This window comes from Electrophorus electricus, chromosome 24 (assembly GCF_013358815.1).
Source record: "Electrophorus electricus isolate fEleEle1 chromosome 24, fEleEle1.pri, whole genome shotgun sequence".
NCBI classification, from domain to species: Eukaryota; Metazoa; Chordata; class Actinopteri; order Gymnotiformes; family Gymnotidae; genus Electrophorus; species Electrophorus electricus.
In genome coordinates this window covers 1,471,315-1,493,292 of record NC_049558.1, presented here as the reverse complement: position 1 = coordinate 1,493,292, position 21,978 = coordinate 1,471,315, and the positions used below count along the sequence as shown (strand labels likewise).

At 43.9% G+C, this 21,978-nt stretch overlaps 1 protein-coding gene across 1 annotated transcript; it reads left to right on the top strand.

Annotated features, from left to right (window-relative positions):
- The first annotated feature begins 3,267 nt into the window (after positions 1–3,267).
- On the top strand, positions 3,268–8,441 carry dtx3 (deltex E3 ubiquitin ligase 3). The gene is given in 8 exon segments (XM_027021323.2): positions 3,268–3,736; positions 3,927–3,968; positions 4,799–5,079; positions 5,081–5,155; positions 5,158–5,535; positions 5,537–5,599; positions 5,763–5,980; positions 6,432–8,441. Coding segments are annotated over 7 exon segments (1,104 nt in total). The 5' UTR covers positions 3,268–3,736; positions 3,927–3,955; the 3' UTR covers positions 6,508–8,441.
- Positions 8,442–21,978: the final 13,537 nt, after the last annotated feature.

The following is a 21,978-nucleotide window of genomic DNA, read 5'->3' as shown; positions in this document are numbered from 1 at the left end:
TGTTCATAGCCTTGTATTCTGGTATCACTTCTCTCTTTCCTCTCAAAGGCCCCCGAACAAACAGTTTATAATCAATTGTCTCTTTTCCTCACCCAGAACCAGCTGCATGATCCCAATCAGTTTGCCTGCAAACCGGCACATTCTATAGAAATGGCCCTCATAGCAGTGACAGAGAAACTTCATGCTGCCAAACTCATCTGTTTTGATTCTTCTAGACCTTTCAGCAGCCTTTGACACAGTGAACCACAACATTCTTCTCTCTGTTCTCTCCAGGCTTGGTGTGACTGGGTCTGCTTGGAGATGGTTTCAGTCCTATCTGGAGGGACGGTCCTATCAGGTGACATGGAGAGCATCCACATCCAAACCGTGTAGACTCTCCACTGGTGTTCCACAAGGCTCAGTATTGGGCCCTTTTCTCTTTGTATACTCGTTCTCTTGGTGATGTAATATCTTCTCATGGTTTCTCCTACCACTGCTATGCCGATGACACTCAATTATTTATTTCTTTTCCACCTTCTGACACGCAGGTCTCGAGACGTATCTCAGCATGCTTGACTGACATTGCACCATGGATGATAGCCCACCACTTGAAGCTCAACCCCAGTAAAACCAAGCTTCTGTTCATCCCAGGCACTCCCAACCCTTACCATGACCTCACAGTTTCCTTCGAAAACTCTCTGGTATCATCATCTGAAGCTGCCCGTAGCCTGGGCATAACTTTGGTCAACCAGTTGTTGTTCTCAACTCATGTTAATCTGACCCGGTCTTGCAGATTCCTCCATACGAAGGATTCGGCCCTTTCTCTCACAGGAAGCTGCCCAGGTGCTTGTACAGTCTCTTGTGATCTCAAAGCTTGACTACGGCAACTTGCTACTTGCTGGTCTTCTTCTAAGAGTCATCAAACCTCTACAACTTGTCCAGAATGCAGCAGAACGACTGGTCTTCAATCTTCTGAAGTTCACATGTTACTCCACTGCTGCGCTCCCTTCATTGGCTCCCAGTAGCTGCACGCATCAGATTTAAAACCTTGATGCTTGCCTACAAAGCCAAAAATGGACCAGCCGCTTCATAAATGAGGTCAATGGTCAAAGCCCGATCCGTACCTCGAGTACTTCGAATCTCAAGTACAGCTTGGCTTGAAACACCTTGCTTCAGGTCTCGTGGACGACAAGCATTGGGACTTATTTTCTGTAAATGCTCCAAGATTTACAGAAAATGGGCTCCAAGATGGTGGAATGAACTCCCACTTGCTGTCCGGACAGGAGATTCCCTTGCAGTCTTCAAATGCAGACTGAACCCATCTATCTGCAGAATATTTAAAGGACAACTGACCCTGCTCCCATATTGACTGACTAAATTGGTACTTATTGTAGGGTATTGTTTGTTGTTTAACAAACTCTAGCACTTATTGTTTATTGCACTTATCATTGTTTAAGATAGACCTTATGTATTTTGTACTTCTAGGTATCAGCATTGACCCCTGTATTCTAGTTCATTGGTATGTTGGACTCTAACCTACTGTACTAGGATATATTCTATGAGTAAATGGCAAAGTACTTTTGTAAGTCTCTCTGGATAAGAGGCATCTGCTAAATGCTGTAAATGTAAATACAAACTGGTTGATTAGTTCACGGAGTTGCTGCTGTTTCTCTGGAAACTTTGTGTACTTTACTATACAATTAGAGAGAGAGATGTATTCAAAATTGTAGTAAAGTACACAGAGTATACACTTGGAACTTTACAACCCTATGGAATGAAGGTTATGATTAACAGTATACTTTTTCATATATAAACTGGCTCCTCCAGAACTACTACTAACTTTGCTTGCACAGCTGATGAAGGACCTCTGTCTGAAACTTTCTGTTCTGAAAACTACTTTACTACAATTTTTTATATCTACACCCTTACAGTTACTCACCTAGAATCTTCTTTGGATATAAATATATATATATATATATATATATATATATATATATATATATAAAGACACCTGGGAGTTTGAGGGTCCTGTTATGAGGGCTGCACTCTTCTGGAAGGAGATCTCACTGGTTTACCCTGGGACCTGTTGGAGCTATTTTCCCAGTTTGGAGGTCATAGCCCCTAGTACTCAGTTACTATTGTTTTAGATCCACCCTCTACTGATCTGGTATTCAGAGCTTGTTCCTGTGTTGCCATGATTAGTGCCTCCATGAAGTCTTTCAATCCAGCCTTTTCCAGACATTGGTAGGATGTTTTCCATATCACCTATTTCCATTATTTTGCTGGTGGTACATACTCTTCAGGGGTTTATCATCCCATGATGATTCCTGCTCTTCCTCATACCCATCCTCCTCAGTTTTCTGCTGTCTGAGCACTTCATCACTTTGGGCCATCTTCCTGTGTACTCCTGAATGTGGTTGTTTTATCCTAGATAGGCTATGCTCGGTGCATTGTGAGGAATTTTCTTGTCTTGATGTCACTGGCTTCTGTCTCCTCCTTTGGCCAGCAGGGTATCTGACTGCTAGAGTGTGGATGTTGATAGCCCAAATCTGATCTTCAGATAGACTGTGTGTATGTACACAGAGGGTCCTGTTTCAATCTTACCTGTGTAATTTTTACATCTTATTATTCACTGTAACACATTAGATATTTACATCAAAGTTAAAACAAAGATAAATGCCACAATTTTTGTCTTTGAAAATATTCCTAGCCTATGTAATAATGCTACAGCTCTACAGGAGGAGTTGTACTGTTTGTTGTATTATTACTAGGATAGTTTAACATGGTTATCAATGATCATGATGGTTTGTTGTTTTGTTTTTTTTCTGAATGATGTATGTCATGCTGTGAATGTCAAGTCTCTACCAGTGTTTGCAGCACATGTTCCCACACTGCTGTGATGTTGTTGGTTGTCTAGCAGCAGATCTTATAAGACTGTCAAGTGAAGTCCTGCATCATTACTGATATGGATCATGCGTTCAGTTCTTGCATTCGGTATGAAGCGAACTCATGACATAATTGTCTTGATCTTAAGAGTTTATCTTATTCTTCGTCTTGTATTTTGTAAATATTATCATTAATCAGTTATATATTAATTTATTAGTTAATAAATTCAGTGCTCAATTAATCTCAAATACGTTACGTTAGACTGAAGTTGGACTTTTATTTTGGAAAATGTGATTCTCAGGAATTGAATTCTCCAAAGTGTACAGGTATGATATTAAACAGTAGATTAATTAAAGAAAAACATTTTAACTCTGCTATTCGGTGTTTGCGTTCAAAAGGGGCGCCATGCAGCGGACAGATCACTGATTTTAATCCAGATAAATATAAGAATGACGAACTTCCTGCCTACATTATCATACATTCTACGTGTGTTACATTGTAATAGGAGAAACTGTATGAAGAAAAGACAGGACGATCCTGTTTATTTTAGAAATGTGCTAAATGAGAAGCATTCTCGTCGTGACAGGCCATTACAGATTGAGGCATGATTGCTTATTCATGTCTCCCGTGGCCAAGGACAGGACGTAGAATTGGGATCCCACAAAACCAGACTGAGTTGGTGCATTGATGTGGACGGATGTAGACAATCTAGACTCGAACTGCAGTTTGCCATCGGGCGTACAGGACTATTCGGGTCGAGTGTTGTTGAAGGGTGAACACACCGAACACAGCGTTTGGCTTGTGATTTCATCGAATGGAGGTTGCTGTAGGTCCCATGCACCGAGCTCTTCCGGGAAAGTCAGTACAGAAGGTGAGATAAAATAATGTACCAGGCCGAAACACACCTTGCATTATAAATAACGGGTCTTACAAACATCGTTAATGACTTGGAGGGAGGGAAACATGCAACAGTTCCTCCTGTGTGTGCTTTTCTACAACAGCATGTCTCAGGTTAGCTTTAATGCCTTGATCTGACCTGTATCCTTTCTGTCCTGAAACAGGGTAACACGCCTGCAGTTAAGGGGAATTTATGGGATCACAAGGGTAACGGCATATTCTCATGTAGCGTAATCCTGTAGTTTTAAGCAACCCAAGTGGTCTGGGATGGTTGACAGGCGGCCCCGGAAGCCCGTCTCTTTGTTTCCGAACAGCTGATTCGGCTCCGCGCGGCCATGCGCGCGCCTGTTGATGTTTGACGTGACGTCTCCCAGGAGCTACAGCAAACGGGACACGCGACTGTCCTGAGTCCCTGTAGGCTATCGAACAGTTTAGGTCTGTCAGTAAGGCATTTATTTGACAAAGCCTCCGAAGAGGTTTAATGGTTTAATGTCTCGCAACACGAGAAGGTAACACGATATTATGCTCCTAGTTTCTGGAATGTTAACCAAAAAAAAAGACATTTTCCCCGAAAATGTCGCACGTTTACCTTGCTAGCGTCTACGTAAAATGTGCTGTTCAGGAAAGGTAGACGTTTTCATGCATTTTCTGGGTTAGACAAGTTTTCAGTGAGGACAGATCTATGTCCTAGTCTACAATAACGTCTGTCCAATTATTTACGTCAAGTGAATCTGATGTCAATTCTTGCATCCACGATTTCTTGCATGTGCACGTGCCTATAGCTCAAAGGAATTCCACTTGCTTAATTTAATAAAAATATGTTCCATCCATCTTAAAAATGACCTTGACAAAATAAGCATCAACTGTCTGCAATAATCAATGTTTTGCACAAAATTTTTAACTGCCAGTGTAATCATTAAACGATAAACAGTAATTTTGTTTTATACAGGAAAGATTTTCCTAGAACATATTGTTCAGTGTGTTTTTGTAGCATGTCCCTTATATGATACTGTCTGTTCTTCTTTTTGTTGCCTAGTTTCATCTGATGAGATGAGCGTACGTGCAGGGCAGGGCAGTGACGAGGTGCTGGTGTCACAAGCTGTGTGGGACTACCTGGCAGCGGCCGGGCGGCCCCTGGCTGCTTGACTTTGAGGACAACAGGGACTGAGTGCCGGCATCGGTCCGGCGTGGGAACGGGGAGGCTGTTGTGCGGTCAGGCTCTCCCCAGCGGAGGGTAGCGGCAGGTCTCGCGCCGGGCCGACGGAGGGCCCCGTGTCCCCGGCCACTCGCCGAGCCTTTATAGACCTGTGCCGCTGCCGCGCGCAAAGAGATGACCAAGCAGGAGGCTGCTCCCAAGAGGAAGCGTTCCCTGCTGCCCTGCGTGGCGGTGACCGTGAGGCAGACGGAGAAAGTAGCTTGCTCCCTCCTCCGCCCCCTCCGCCTCGCCGTTCCCAGAGGCACAGGCGCAAGTGTGGAGGTGAGGCCTGCGTACCACTGGCTGGGCAGCGTGACGCTGCGCTGAGGAGCGATGGGGAGCTGACCGTGGACCAGCTGGGCGAGGATGACAATGGTAGCTGCTCCATCTGCATGGGCGAGATGGTGGAGAAGACGACTCTGGAGAAGTGTGGCCACGTTCTTTTGCCGCTCGTGCTTGACCAGGCGTTCCAGGTGAAGAAGGCGTGTCCTGTCTGCCGGCTGGTTTACGGACAACTCGTCGGCAACCAGCCGGCGAATGGGAACATGATGGTGGAGAGAGACCAAGATCTGGAGCTGCCCCGGACATGAGGGATACGGATGCATATGCATTATCTATAGTTTCCCGCCAGGGTTCCAGTCAGTAAGTATATCAGCAAAGTCCAGAATAACTGGCCTTGTTGGTTCATTTGCTATTTAATCCTGTGAATGTCGTGAGATTAACATCATTCTCCTACTGATGTTACGCCACCAACAGTGTGATCACTTGTATAGTCCCGCATGGCTGATCTGTATGTCCTTTTCAGCAAGAGCACCCCAACCCTGGGGTGCGGTACCCGGGCACAGACCGTGTGGCGTACCTGCCTGACAGCCCCGATGGCAACCGCGTGTTGCATCTGTTGCGGCGCGCTTTCGAACAGCGCCTCATCTTCACCATAGGAACCTCCATGACAACAGGCATGCAAAACGTCATCACCTGGAACGACATCCACCACAAGACCTCCATATGGGGCGGACCACGATGGTACGCTCTTAAATCTGAAACCGAAACTGTGTGGGTGGGGAAAGTGGCCGGGTGGGGGTGGGGGGCTCAATGACAAGACTGCAAAGAAAAAAAAAAGTGACGATCAATGGGTGGCTGGTGAGTGTGTTGTTCCACCTTACTCATTTACCTGAAGCTTTTCTTCCAAAGCGACTTAGTTATGACTGCAACTTGAGGGTTAAGGGCCTTGCTCAGGGGCCTAACAGTGGCAACTCGGTGGTGGTGGGTCTGATTACTACTCGAGTACCTTAACCACTGAGCTACCACTGCCCAGAAAAATGTCTATTACATGTACTTTGAGGCCAATGATTTTTAATACTCTCATTCTATGACATAAATTAGCTTAGTTGTTGCACACTCCAGGACTGGATTTTAGATTTAACCTCCAGAGCTCTAGAACTTCTGTCATAGACACTTGTGCTTTTCTTTTCAGCTTTGGCTACCCTGATCCTACATACCTCGTGCGGGTGACGGAGGAACTCCGGGAAAAGGGGATAACAGCTGACTGAGCCTCTCTGATCCATTACACTTTGGGTCCTCTAGGCACTGGTGAATGGGCCAGTTCAGCTCCATCCTCTCCAGGGGTTCGCTGAGTTAATGCAAGACCGGACGTGTCCTGCGCCAGTGCCCCGGTCCAGAAGATTCCACGTACACCAAGTTCGTTGTCGGCTTGTTTTTCTTTTTTGGTTAAACTTGCTCTTTGAGTGATTCCTTATAACTGAGTGCAGTGCATTCCCCACATGCCTTTTTATTTCTCTTTTTAGAATTGGTTTGCAAGGAGCACTTTGGGAAAATAAGAGCATGTGCCATTGCACCGTTGAATGCGGTAGCGTATTGGGAGTGATTGGGAATTCCCTCTGGTGTGTTAGGGAAGAAAACTGAAAATGATTGTTTTTGCTTGTTTAGCCTTTGCGTACCTTCTGTCCAGCCAGTTCCCGTGTTCTGTTTATAGTTTGCCAAGGTCTGGGTGAGGATGGAGCTGTTGGAAGGAAATGGCTTACCGTAGCTTTACTGGTAAAGCGGCTTATTTTAGTGGCTTATTTTAGTTTGGTTTTGGTCTTCTTAAGCAGCACTATGAGGCACTTTGCATTGAAGGAAGAGCATTAATAATAGAGAAGCTGCGCAGATTAGTTGAGTTCGGGGTCTTCCACATGGCAAGTGGTACGTGATATTTTTCCAGGCATTGCTGGCTGCCAGGTGCCAGTCCTGGAACCAGCTGTGGAACAGGCCTTCTGAGTCTTGGATCTTCTTAAAATTTCCTATTTGTCTCGCACAGAGAAAAGCTTACAGTCCTAAATTTCAAGACCAGGTAATGAACATTTCACAATCGCTGTTACTATCAGGTCAAGTTTTGAATTCAGGAGCAACAAAGATAACAAGCAAAGCCACACCCCCCCATCTGAAATGGCCAAAGGGTCCGTTCGCTGTCAGTGTAGCGTCTGCTGTGGCCACCTAGGAGTGTTCACCTCAGTGTTTTTGCAGGTATTGATTGGAGAATTAGTGACGACTACCAGATTTATAAAATGATGTCATTTTAAAAGGTCCTGTAGACCACCCCAAGCAAAATGAAAGACACAATTTAATCATTTAATCTTTATGCCTCAACTCCACCAAATGCTAAGCATTGGATTTATTTTTGTTGTTTGTGTGAGTGTGGGAGTGTGTGTGAGTGTGTGTGTGTGTGTGTGTGTATGTGAGTGTGAGTGTCTGTGTGTGTGTGTATCAGTAAACTGGTTTCATTTATACTGACACATGATAGTGTTTTACCAAGTGACCAACTGAATATTTGAAATATATGCACCAGTCTGTGATAAGAAAATATGCAGTAACTTTTATTTTTATTCTTAGTGTTCCTGCACCTTCACCTCGAGGCTACTGCATGTTCTTTCCAATGATAAACATTTGTCCATAGTAGATATTAAGCTGTTCACTAGTTAGAAGTCAGCTTGTTTGGCTACACTGCACAATGCATTGTAGCTCATAAAAGCATATGTGCTCTAGAATTCATATGTGCTCTAGAATTCAATTTGCTTCACAGATTATTTCAGAAAAAAAAAAAGATATTCCAAAATGTCAGGAATCAGGTTAGGTATGCCTTGCTCTAATAAGAACAATTCATTTCAGTAATCCCATAAATTCAAAAGGAAAGGAATAAATGATTGTCTGTAAAGGTGATTAAATATTTTCTTTGGTTTTCCTTGCTTATTTGTTTGTTGGGACCAATTCAAAGAAGGTTTTGAATGATAACCTATATCATGCAAAATTCTATGCACTTCAAGTTAGGTGGGGAAAATAGGCATCTTCAGAATCCTGATTATTAATCAGAATTGATTATTTGCCTTTGTGTTGATTCTGTATTGATTTGTACATGACAAAACTGTCTGCTACAATATAAAATATGTGCTTTACATTTTCATACTTGAATAAAGAGTTCTGTTCAGTTGTTCTGAGTCATGAGAGATTTTTATGAATGCCTAAAAACCCGTTGACGGCAGAGAAGATACCTGCACTGCTTTACAAATCTTAACAGTAAGTGTAAAGTCACTGCTTCATCTGTTGATCCACAAATCTGGGTTGATTAGGTTTGATTAGATTTTGCAGGTCTAGAATTGTTACATTTAATCTAGATTTGATGCTGCAGATCTGGGTTAATTTGGTTTGATTAGATTCTGCAGGTCTAGGATTGTTACATTTAATCTAGATTTGATGCTGCAGATCTGGGTTAATTTGGTTTAATTAGATTCTGCAGGTCTAGGATGTTACATTTAATCTAGATTTGATGCTGCAGATCTGGGTTGATTAGGTTTGTTTAGATTCTGCAGGTCTAGGATTGTTACATTTAATCTAGATTTGATGGTGCAGATCTGGGTTGATTTGGTTTGATTAGATTCTGCAGGTCTATGATGTTACATTTAATCTAGATTTGATGCTGCAGATCTGGGTTGATTAGGTTTGATTAGATTCTGCAGGTCTAGGATTGTTACATTTAATCTAGATTTGATGCTGCAGATCTGGGTTGATTTGGTTTGATTAGATTCTGCAGGTCTATGATGTTACATTTAATCTAGATTTGATGCTGCAGATCTGGGTTGATTAGGTTTGTTTAGATTCTGCAGGTCTATGATGTTACATTTAATCTAGATTTGATGCTGCAGATCTGGGTTGATTAGGTTTAATTAGATTCTGCAGGTCTAGGATGTTACATTTAATCTAGATTTGATGCTGCAGATCTGGGTTGATTAGGTTTGATTAGATTCTGCAGGTCTAGGATTGTTACCTTTTTATCTAGATTTGATGCTGCAGATCTGGGTTGATTAGGTTTAATTAGATTCTGCAGGTCTAGGATGTTACATTTAATCTAGATTTGATGCTGCAGATTCTGGTTGATTAGGTTTGATTAGATTCTGCAGGTCTAGGATTGTTACCTTTTTATCTAGATTTGATGCTGCAGATCTGGGTTGATTAGGTTTAATTAGATTCTGCAGGTCTAAGATTGTTACATTTAATCTAGATTTGATGCTGCAGATCTGGGTTGATTAGGTTGGGTTGGAATACATTCCCTGTTGTCCTTACAGTCTGCACATGTGGTCAGTCCACTCTTACACAAATGAACATGTCACATATACGTGTAGTACACCCACTGAACATTCCCTCCAGCTCCAAACATCTGCACACCCAGTGTATGAAAGCGTGTGGCAAGGTTTGATATCTGGCATATCGTACCTACATACTCATAAAAAGTGAGGCAGTTTGCTGGGATCTGGTGGTGGCAGAGGTGCCAATCTGCTGTTGATTAGGACCTTCCACCGAGCACAAAGTGCTTAGCATTTGAGTCGGTCAGGACGGATTGATCTACATGATCAAGGTTCTGTCTTTAATGCATATCAAATCATCTGAGACAATTTCAAATGGATGAATTCTTATAAATGTGGATATTCATGATAGGAAGATAAACATGATAATGTAAATCGTGAGTTTACATGTAATCAAGATGAACTGAATTGATAATGTTTCCTTTCCCAAAGTAGCCAGTAGGGGGCACTACCTCTCTACCCCCATTATGGATCAACAAATCTTAAAGAGCTTATGCAATTGGGCAAATTTGAAACACTGTGAAACTGTGAAAGATATAACCTTTAATTTACGGTCTGGTTGTTACCCGGAACATCCAGGTAAAACATGCCAGTGAATGACAAATGGACTTCTAACATCAGTTTAATGAGAGCACACGCTGAAGGTTAAATAAAATCCCCAGACATGACTGTGCTCCCATTGTAATCCGGACACCTTAACAACTGTGTAACTGTAAGATGTCACTGCCTGACATCATGTGTGCTGTTCAGTAACGTTTGTTGTTTGATTTCTTTTAGGAGCCTCTCTGATTTATTCTTTCTGAACTAGTCCAAACCCCCAATCCCGTCCACTGAGAGCCATCACAACAGCATAAAGCTCCGCCCTCTCACCCAGCATGCCTTGATGTAAGGATGCTATTGGTCAGATGATGGATAATGCCTTTGAATTTCCCCGGTCATCAGTGATGCAGCTCAGAGAGGTCAGTTGTTGCTGTGTCACACTAGAGAGCCATTTTCCTCACATTCTCTGAGGTTGATGTGGTGTACTCCAGCTGAGCCACTTTTCTTATGCAGGGCTTTCTAACTACTGTAAAGGTGTGATACTATAAAGACAGTGATTGTAAAGGAGGTAAATGATCTGTTTGTTTAAAAACGTAGCAATTTAAAAAAATAAATAAATTGGCAAATATTTGTTAAAATTGTTAGTTTGTATGTGCCTGCAAATGTTAAATAAGGAATGTAAATTAACTAAGAAATTAGTAAATAAATAAATATTTTAATTAGGTCCGTATGAAAACAAATTGTAGAAAAAATAAAGGGATTGAAATATCTTATAAAGCCAGTGTACCTCAGGAACCAGCACAGATGTCACCAAGGCTTGAAACATGATTAGAGTCTACTCTAGTACTAGGAAATTGTGCTCGTCTGCGCGATGTTATAGTGCTGTGTGAAGAAGAGTTCCACTTTTGTCCACTAGGGGGTGGAAGAGAGTAGTTCGGATGGTTCACATATTACGAACGTGTGATTGTGAAGCCAGCAGCGCCTCTCCTGTTCCCATATGTTATCAGCGTCACCAGAGTCATTAAAAACACACAGCATCAGTCTGGGAGATGAGTCACGCATGCGTGCGCAGTAATGGCCACTATTCACCGTCTGCATCTCGAGTCTTATCCCGTGTTGGGTGCGCAGCAATCTGTTGCAGTCAGCACCTTGGTGTTACTCCATATAGACGCAAATGCCAGGAAGGTCCAAATCTGATGCTGAGGTCAGACCAAAGCTTGCACCCCTCTGTGTGCCCGATCAGGCCAGATGAATCGAGTGGTGATAGAGGACGCTGGGATAGGAGGGTGATAAGAGAGGGGCGAAGCCGGGTGTGAGGAACAGGCTTGGGTCAGAAAGGCAGAGGTGTTGAGGTAGAGCGTTTGGCAGTGTTGGCCTCCAGGGCGGCGTGCCGAGCCATGTGGGGCTCAGGGGCAGGAGCAGAGCGCTGGGATCCTTTGGACATCTGCTGCTCTGTCTGCTGTGCAGCCCTCCCATCTGCCCCACCACACTTCCCTTACGACTGAGCTCCATCCTGTTTCACACCATGTGCTCCCTCTCTCTCTCCCTCGCTCTCTCCCTTTCTCTCTCTTGCTCTCTCTCTCTCCCTCTCTCCCTCTCTCTCTTGCTCCCTCTCTCTCTCCCTCTCTCCCTCTCTCTCTTGCTCTCTCTCTCTCTCTCTCTCTCTCTCTCTCTCTCTCTCTCTCTCTCTTGCTCTCTCTCTCTCGCGCTCTCTCTCTCTCTTGCTCGCTCGCTCTCTCTCTCTCTCTCTCTCTCTCGCTCTCTCTCTCTCTCTGTGACAGAACAGCACAGAGGCTTTGGGATTTTTCAATCTTTGGGAACAAAGCCACTTTGATGTTGTTCTGCTGGGCAGAGCAGAAAGCTTGGGGGATATCAGCACAAGTTTACATCTGCACACATGACCTCTGTATGTCTATGATGCTAAGCTGTGTGACTGGAAAACTAGATTTAAGCCGTAGATGCCACAGAAAATCCAAAAATGAAGGAAAAAAAGAGCAAACAATGACACAATATATAAAATCTTATTGTACTCTGCCCTCAACTGAAGTTAGTGAGATGTTTTAATTCTTGCATCGGATAAAACAAATGCAGTGTCTTATCCATCCCTGTGCAAATATGACCTATTATTGTTAAAAATGCTTCAGAAATGAAATGATCTTGCAGCCCGCGTATATGGGCGGCCATCTTAAAATCCCAGGGCTGGTGGACTGGTCATTCCCGGTGTCCCCAGGCATTCTTACTCATATCGTTATCCAGCGTGCCATATGAGGGGATGGGAATAGGGAAGTATTGAACAGCAGCCAGAATACAAATATGGGCAAATAATTGTCTTGAGCATCTCTGTGTTCAGAATTAAGGGGCCAAATTTGCTTAAAATCTGAATGAGGTGAGGGAAAACAAAGCGAAGAGAAAACAAATGAAAGATTAAGCAAATGAAACAGCTAGCGAACGAAATGGTGGCCTTGGAATCTCTGCCACCTGGGGCTTGGGGTTCAGGCGAGTTTGCTTGACGCTAGGTACGTTACGCTTCCCCTGGTGTAAAGTACGCTCACTCCTCAGACATAGAAGGAACGCCTAGCTGAAGCAGAGACTCTGGGTGTTTTGTTGTTTTTTGGTATGGCCGTGCTGCAGCAGCTGCTGAGCGAGACGGCTCAGTGTTTTTAGGATAGTGTGACATTGACATTTGGTGCGCTGTGACGGCCGAGCGCCCGTCTCTACAGAGCTGCTTTTCACTCCCTCCCCATCATGCTCTTTAATTACACAGACCCTGCGCTCCAGGGGCAGCCTTGGCATAGCGCCCTCTCTCTCTCTCTCTACCTTTGTCTGTAGTTCTTCTCACAGCTACATCACCCCTGGCTTGACACTCTGAATCTCACAGAGGGGCCGAATGTAAGTGTGTCTCACAACCATGAGACACACTTACACATTGTGCGGCAATTTACTTAACACAGTAACACCACTGAAGGTGTATGCATGCATGTGCTTGTGTGCGTGTTTGTCTGTTCATGATCTATGCAAATACATTGGATTGTTCTTGTGTATGTATCCAATTGTATCTATCTCCTTCTGTGTTTGCTTTTATGCAATTATTCTTGTGTGTGTGTGTGTGTGTGTGTGAGAGAGAGAGAGAGTGTGCATGTGTGTGCGTGTGTGCATCTGCCTGTATTGTTGTTTATCTATTAATTCTCGTGTTCTGCTCTCTGATTCATAATACTCTCTCTCTCTCTCTCTACCTCTCTCTCTCCCTCTCTCGCTACCTCTCTCTACCTCTCTCTCTACCTCTCTCTCTACCTCTCTCTCTCTACCTCTCTCTACCTCTCTCTCTACCTCTCTCTCTCTACCTCTCTCTACCTCTCTCCCTCAACCTCTCTCTCACAGTGCTAACAGATTTACACACGCTCTCCACCATTAGGCCACACAAACATCTCTGGCCAGTCTTGGCTTTTGGCTGCTATTGTCACCAAACAGATTGAAGGCTTTGCTCAAGCTGTTCTTCAGTAATAAAATCCAGAGTTTCTGCATCTGAGAACTACAGCAGCATCAAAATGTGTGTGTATGTGTGTGTGTGTGTGTGTGTGTGTGTGTGTGTGTGTGTGTGTGTGTGTGTGTGTGCGTGTGTGTGTGTGATAGAGGTGAGATTAAAATGGTGGTCTGTAATTACCTCTTAAAGTCACTCTTGCAAAAATAACCGTGGGAGGCTATTGTTGGCATAGAGCAGTTATTATAATGTGGGAAGAAATGGCTTAAGATTTGCATACATGTCTGACTGGCCAGCTTCTGTTAGGAGTAGGTCATATTAGTGATGTAATATTGAGATTAGTTAAATCTTTATTAGAAATACTAGATAGTGATTTAAAAATAGTTTTTTGTTTGATCCTTTTATTTTTGTGTGTTATATAAATTATACATGTGCATGTGTCTGTGCATCTTTGTATGTGTGTGTGTGTGTGTGTGTGCGTGTGTGTGTGTGCGTTGTTTGTGTGTGTGACCACATGCATTTCTGTCCTTTATCTAGATGCACCAGTGCAGATGTTGATTTATCTGTTGATTTTAGCATATAAAATTTTGTTTGAATGAATTGTAAAAATCCCTCTTCATATTTAGTGGTAAATGACTCAGCATATGTTGACTTAATGAAATGGTGTGTTATGGAAATAAGTTTCATTAAGCAACATAAATGGGTTTTCCAGGCTTAAAAGATAATGTTACATTATTATTTACATTCTTTTTATATTATAAAATTGCCAGAGCCAAATGCATCATATTGTCAATGGGCTAATTGGTTGCAACTAATTATACAATAATTATACAATTGTAAACAATAAGATTGTTTTATAACCAGATGAGGCAGTATTCAGCAGGTGATTTTGAGTATATATATATCTATATATTGGATTAACAATGTCTACTTTGAATGTTGATAGTAAGTCTCAGATACTGGAGCTGGACAACATGGCGTGTAGTGGACACTCAGGTGAAATGCTACTACAGCAGCACCTCCAAGGTATGCTGCACCTTCAGTAGCAGTCACAACTCTGTGTTGATTTTTACTCTTTTCTACATTTAATAAAACAGGGAAGTTTCAAACCAGTGAAATAACACGTGTGTGATTGTGCTGTGCTAAACAATACTTACTCTTACATTTTAGATTCTTTGAAGTAACTACGCTGTACTTTAATGACAGTTTTACACACCAGTGTTCTCTTAACCAGCTTCATGAGGCAGTCACCTTTGATGCTTTTCCATCAGACAATTTCACATATGCAGAATGAGGAACTAAAGTTCTGAAAGAAAATCTATTTGCTGAGGGTGCATCTAAAATTTAATTCATATATAACTTTTCCCAAGTTATAGTGTTCTTAGATACAAACTTAGCATAATCCATTAAAGTGGAATAAAAGCCTTTATTGCTATTAAAGCACATTCGGTCAGGTGTGTCCAAACGTTCCACTGGTACTATAGTATCCAGATGCAAGATGCTGTGAGACACAACCAAACGGCAGAGGGATCGTATACAAGAACACATCCAAGTCCTAAAAACTGAACATCACATGTCCAACTTGGAAGAAGAGCAGAGAGCTGGAGTTCACACCAAGGCCTCAGTGGTGATGGGGTCCATGTGGCCTGTGACCCCTACGCTGGAGTAGTGCCTCCAGCACCATCAGTCTCAGAAGAGCACAGGGAACCACAAGAAGGCTCAAGTGTGATGGAAGAAAAGGATGTGACCACCCTGGAAGGGGGAGATAGTAATGACATGTATTCTATGTAGTCTGTGATGTTGGAACTCGCTGGATTTGATGAAAGGTCATTGTCCTGGAGACACCACGCCAGGCATTAAATGTCTCCCAGCTTGTGTGTTGCATAGTAACGGGCGTGTGATTGTCACACACATCTGAACTGCTGATTAAGCAGGTTTGGTTTATTGGCTTCTGACATTCTCTTTTGTAGTAGAGGTTCATGGGAGCGTCATCCTGTTCACGCTTGCAGTTACTAGGCCACTGTTAGACAGTGCAAAGTGGGAGACGTTCTCCTTGGAGCTGAAAGAAAGCTGTGGAGTCTGTTTGTGGGACAACAGGGAGGCGCCTGGTCTTTTGTTACCGTTAATGTTCTCAAAATGCTAAAAACATAAAAACACAACCAACTGTTTTTTAAAGGGATTGAGTGAACAGCCAGCGAAGATTCTGGATCAACAATCCTTTATTATGTAGCTCTAAAGTTAATAATCCCACCCCCTGCATGTATGTCATTTAACATACCCAAATCTCTCTGAAACATATTTTCACTGCTGTATTGGGAAGAACGTGCATGAGTCGTTGAATAACCCCGTTCGACACGCAGGTGTCAGAACTGTTCCTGTATTCCAGATGTGCAATCCCATTTGGAGGTGAAGGACAACAAGGTCAAAGGATTACGGCCACAAGAAGCTCATTCAGCCCAGACTGAGCCGGCAACGCAGACGATAAGGCTCCCGATTCTCCGGCTGTCGGAGGGGGCAGTGAACTCAGAGCTCCAAGGTCCGTCTGGGGATGAGGGCTTAAAGGGAGCTATATTACAGGAGATATGTCAGCACTGGCTCTCACTGAAGGTATGACAGTTTCACGATATACGTCACTATTAGAGACAGTGTAGCTCGGGGACAAAGCTGGCAGCTGTCTTCCTCTGCTGAAAGGTCAATGTAGAGAAAATCACTTACGTTCAGGTACAGTTACCTTCATTTTATAAGTTCATTACAAAAGTCATATCTGGCAAAATATGATAATTAAAATAAATACTCATGCATTTTCAGAATGATTGGAGTCTTTGGTCCTGATATAAGCAAATGGCTAAGTGTTTGCTACTGTATTTTAAATCAAATGGGTGTTTGCTACTGTATTTTAAATCAAATGGGTAAGTGTTTGCTACTGTATTTTAAATAAATGGGTGTTTGCTACTGTATTCTAAATCAAATGGGTAAGTGTTTGCTACTGTATTCTAAATCAAATGGGTGTTTGCTACTGTATTCTAAATCAAATGGGTAAGTGTTTGCTACTGTATTCTAAATCAATGGCTAAGTGTTTGCTACTGTATTTTAAATCAAATGGTGTTTGCTACTGTATTTAAATCAAATGGGTAAGTGTTTGCTACTGTATTCTAAATCAAATGGGTGTTTGCTACTGTATTCTAAATCAAATGGGTAAGTGTTTGCTACTGTATTCTAAATCAAATGGGTGTTTGCTACTGTATTCTAAATCAAATGGGTAAGTGTTTGCTACACCCTAAATCAAGGGTGATTTGATCTGATTTGCAGCATCACAGTCACTGACGATGTTTTTTTTTTTTTTTTAAGAGTGGTGGGAGTCTCATTCTTAGTTCATGTTCCCATGACAACAGGCCTTATAGAGGGAAGACAGAATTTGGTCCTAGGAGAAGGAATTCAGTTTTGGTTATTCAGAATAGTAAACAAAGACTATAGAATGCTTACATATAAAGATGTTTTTACTCCACAGAATAATTGCAGAAATGTGATCAAATGAAGCACACTGCCTTTAAACCAACTACTGTTTACTTATAGATGTGTCAGGACACTGCAAACAGCCTTACAGATGTGTGCCATTCTAGTTCTTCTGGACCCAGACCATCCAGTATAAATCATGCAGGGCCACACATGCTCACACTGTATTTCTTACGTAACCCACATTAAGGTCACTCTATGCTTCACACGTCAACACACAGAAGCACATCTTCACGGTGTGTGTGTGTCCTGATCCTGTCAGTGGTCTTCAACCCCTCTCCCTTCCACTGGAGAAGGCCTGAATCCACCCAACGCTGCCACACATCTCGCTGACGCTTACACACACATGCCGTCACTGGGTTGGTTCTCCATCCCTTTTGCTTTCACTGGGAAAATACACTTTTTTTCTTCCTATTCTCTTGGCTTTGCTGGTTCTTTTTTGTACATTTTCTAAAGGCAGCTCTTTTGTTTGGAGAATGTTGGACGGGTCCGCACAGCCTGGCTTTCACGGGCCGGCGGGGTCAGGCGTCCGGGTGTGTCGGGGGCACCGGGGGGCGTCCGGTTGGGCCGTTTCCGGGTTCTCTCCTCCACCAGAGCCACGTGCTCGACTGTTCACACTCTGCCTTGTGGACACATTGGCAGGAACAGCAAAGTGGGCCAGGAGCCCATCTCATGGTAGCACACACAAAGGCACTTATGTTGTCGCATAGACATGTGGGGGGTCCAGGGGAAATCTAGGCAGAGAGAGGCCTGATTGTGCCTTTTGACACAACCTCCACTGCCATCCCCATTGTGCTCATTATTGGTTTAGCCCGAGGGTGTGAGTGGCCTTGACATATGACAGGAAGAGCGTATCGCGGTCGGGTTATATTCACCCTTATGAGAATTACGGACTGGCCGAGCACCACTGGACTGTGAGCAGAGAGCAGAAGGGAGAACTCCCTCATCTCATTACAAAGGCAGATCTGCTCAGGGCCTGGACAGGACGAGGACTGATCCAGAGTCAGTCGGCCTCTTCACCTGAATGAAATGAGGGGCAGAGAGCGGCTAGCGTCTGACATCTGCCTGACTGTTGCTCCGACAAACGGGTCAGAATGAATGTGTGTGTGTGTGTGTGTGTGTGTGTGTGAAGGTGGACATGGGAATGTGTGTTATTCCTGTTCCGCTAGGTCTGTTTCCTTGTCTGCTGTTTGGCTGCCACTGTGATAAGAGATGACAGGGGGTGGCAGTGTGGAGTCTCCGTCCTCTTCGTACCCTGCTCACACACACACACTCGTCAAACTATGCGTCAGAGCCACATCGCCGTCACACACACTACCGTCACTGGCTCTGTGTGTGCACTGTTGCCTGGCGATGGTGAAAGAGCAATCAGAATGTGTGTGTGTGGGCCTAAGTATCTTTCTCCATGTGCATGGCTTTGTATGTACACGTGTTTGTCCGTGTTTCAGACCTTTTGACCTCCGCAACATTTTCGGCTTTAAACGCAATTTGCTGTCTCATTCATGCAAGCAGAGCAGAGCAACACCAAACCGATGTGCAGAATCACACAAACACACACAGATAAAAAGGCGTTTGCCTAGACCTCGCCATGCCTCCCGCAGAATCGACAGGGGACACGGAACACTAGACGTGCTGAGATTATCTGCAGACACACGGTTTTCACGGTGCCTGCGTACATGCTAGAAAGGCAAAGCCCAGCCGTGGCTATGTGGGAGAGATCGCAGGCTCACCACACTCTTAGTTAGCATCAGGCTGAATCAAAGACTAGCTCACAGAACTGACCTATTAAGCTTTACAGTATGATGATGATGTAAGTGTGTGATGGGTGCAGTTCTGGCACAGGATTAGCTTTGAGATACAACTGAAAGAATATTCACTTTCTCCTTAATATTTATGTTTATTTAATCTTTACTATGCACACCACTTTTTGAAAATCATTTTGCGTGACTGTGTTGGTAACTTACCGTATATTTTGCTACAGCCTCTCTATTAGGGTTCATTGTCACTCCTTTATTCATATGTAGTAATCAGGATGCCATGAGGGCACAAGGCAGTCCAAGTGCTGCATGTGCTTCTTCTGTGCCAGGCCACAGCGCCGAGACGGGCATGAGCCACTTCAGAAGGGGGGCTCAGTCAAACGTCATGTTTTTGATAAACCTTTTTTTCTTAAAGGTTTAAATCATGATAAACAAGCACCAAATACAAATGCATAAAGACAAACAAGCCAGTCTGAATACAGCCAGCAAGCACAATTTGTTCCATGTGTAAGAGGTGTCATACGTACAGTGTGTAAAAATACAGCCGTGGCATGCCAAGCCAGAAAGAAAGAAAGAAAGAGAGAGAGAGAGAGAGAGAGAGAGAGAGAGGTCTAGGGGTTACTGATGGTTGTGCTAGCTGGACCCTGCATTGCGGCAGAGACTCTGTGTGATTGCGTGTGTGTGTCAATGTGCAAAAGAGGTAAAACATGTGTATCTGTAGGCATATTGCAGATGAAGGCAGCTCATCAGTAATCAGAGAGAGATGCTTCCTTTTCCACCGGACACACACACACACACGTCAACAAATGTGGAACCTCAGTGAGAAGAATGTTCTGGTCTACCTGCTGTTTCTAACCAAACACACTGAAACACACTATTTTAGCAGAGCAGTGAGTCCACACTTTGTTGTATACTGGACCATTTACTTTGAAACATTTTCTAACTCAAGCATAAAACCACTAATGTGTCTCTGTCTCTCCTGCCAGATTCCTCTCAGAAAGGGAACAGTTTCGCTCGTTTTTAGCGTGTGAACTGCACTTCTTTTGCATCAGTCATGTGGCCTCTTCTGTCCCTTTTGGAGGAGGAAAATTCAACATGTCCAATGTTACATCCATCATCACTGTCTGATTTAATGAACCAAAAGCATTTTTTTTTCCTGTGTGAAAAACCACAAAGTTATTGATACTCGCAAATGCAACAGCAATACTATTGGTTTTGGTTGTTTAATTTGTCGTAACACATCTCTTGGCATTTTTTAGAATGCCTCAGTGTACATCTGCTAATTGGTCACAGGGACATTGATTTTATTTTGAGTGCACGTGTGCTGTGGGAAGCTGAAACTATACAATAAAGCAAAGTTAATGAAAAAGGTTAAACCCCCCCGAGTCCATTACCGGTGCCCGTTAACCTGGAGGCGACTCCCACGGCTGAGTGAGCAATTTCTCTCCATGTACCCGTTCAGCTCTTGGCATAACTGCTTGCGCATGTGCTCCACTGCTTTTCTCTCACGCTGAGTGTGCAGAAGCGCGAGATCTTTCGCGTTTAGGGAAGCCGACTGCATGTCAGTGAGCAAACCAAAGGCGACAGTGGCAAGGAAAACCTCCCCAGAGCACGAGGAGGAAACCTTGAGAGGAACCAAGGCTCAAAGGAAGGGCCCATCCTCCTTTGGCTGACAGCAGACACGAAGTCCCGGTGCAGGCCTGTGGATGCTTGGGCTGGTAGCATTAGTTGAGCGTGTCGCCAGCCGAGACCATCGTTCATGTGAATTGAAGATCATGGCTGTGTGAAGCTCCAGGCAGCTTCTACACGTGACCCTGGAGGATGTTGCTTTTTCGTCGCCACTGCTGACTGTGCACTCTGGCAGTAGTCCCATGTGCTCTAGCTCCAAACTAGGGCATCTGCTGACAGCTGCTTGCATGCTTTGTGGCTATAAAACGCAGGATTTTAAATGTTCTCAGCAGTGCAGGAAACGTTGCACAGACGGCCTGGAAGCTAGGGTTCGCGACGCTCTGTAAACACACATCCCTTTCTTACGGACAACTCTGGGAATTGCACCTTCCAGATATGTGACAGTAGAAAGAATATGCTGACTGTTCCTCGCAGTGTGATGCTCATTTTGCAAAGGAAATGTAAAAGTCACAGTGGGTCTGAAGGGTGACACAGCTGGGTGACCATATGTATAAAAGTAAACCGAAGCAGCGTTTGATGTAAACACCGTGTCCTGTGCTCGGCCTGTGTTCGTCAGGCCTTCTGTTAGCAAAAGCTGCGCGGCACCTTGCCGGTTGTCAGATTCAGGGTCCCGCACCTGAGCCGTATGTTACACGGCCACTGGTGAACAGCTTGTGCCCCACACCCTCACACATGGTGCATCTTCACACAGAAGAGGGTGCACACCCTCTCGGGATAATGGGAAGATTCCCCAGAGAGCGTGCGCTCGACCCAGGGAGGAAGCAACGCGCGCTGGGTGCCAGGGCGGCTCTGCGTGCCAAGGTCACAGCCTGGCACTTGCTTGCCACCTCCGCTCTTCATGGAGGCTGTGTCTGAAAGCTCTACAAATAAAAGATTACACACATCATGTGCCTACAGCTATCCTGTGGTAATACTGTGCCTCAGAACGAGTTGATGCCTTGTAATTGTAAAGGTCTGGGACAAACTGAAAACATTACCGTATTTAGCAAACAAAAGTATTTTGAATATAGGGTTATGGACAGATAAATATAGGGTTAGGGACAGCAAAAAATTGTCACTGTAGAAGTGTTATTCCTGCATGATTTAAAGCGATGAAAGGCATGTTCTCCAGTCTGTCTCTGGGCTAAATGTGCCGAGTCATTAACTGCAGCTGCTTCGTATGCGTCTCGAGGACGCTGTTCTATAGGAAATCCATTAACACTGTCAGCTGCGATGAATGTGCACATTGGAGAAAGCAAACGGTCCGACAGGAATAACGGAGGTGCACTGGTCCCTCGTAACCACCGTCGCTCTCCCTAAACGGAGCTGTTTGCTTGCACTTCACTTTACTTACAGAATGGTGAGTGTGTAACATTGCACATCAACACCACTTATTCATTCTCACACACACACACACAGTGTCACGTGCCA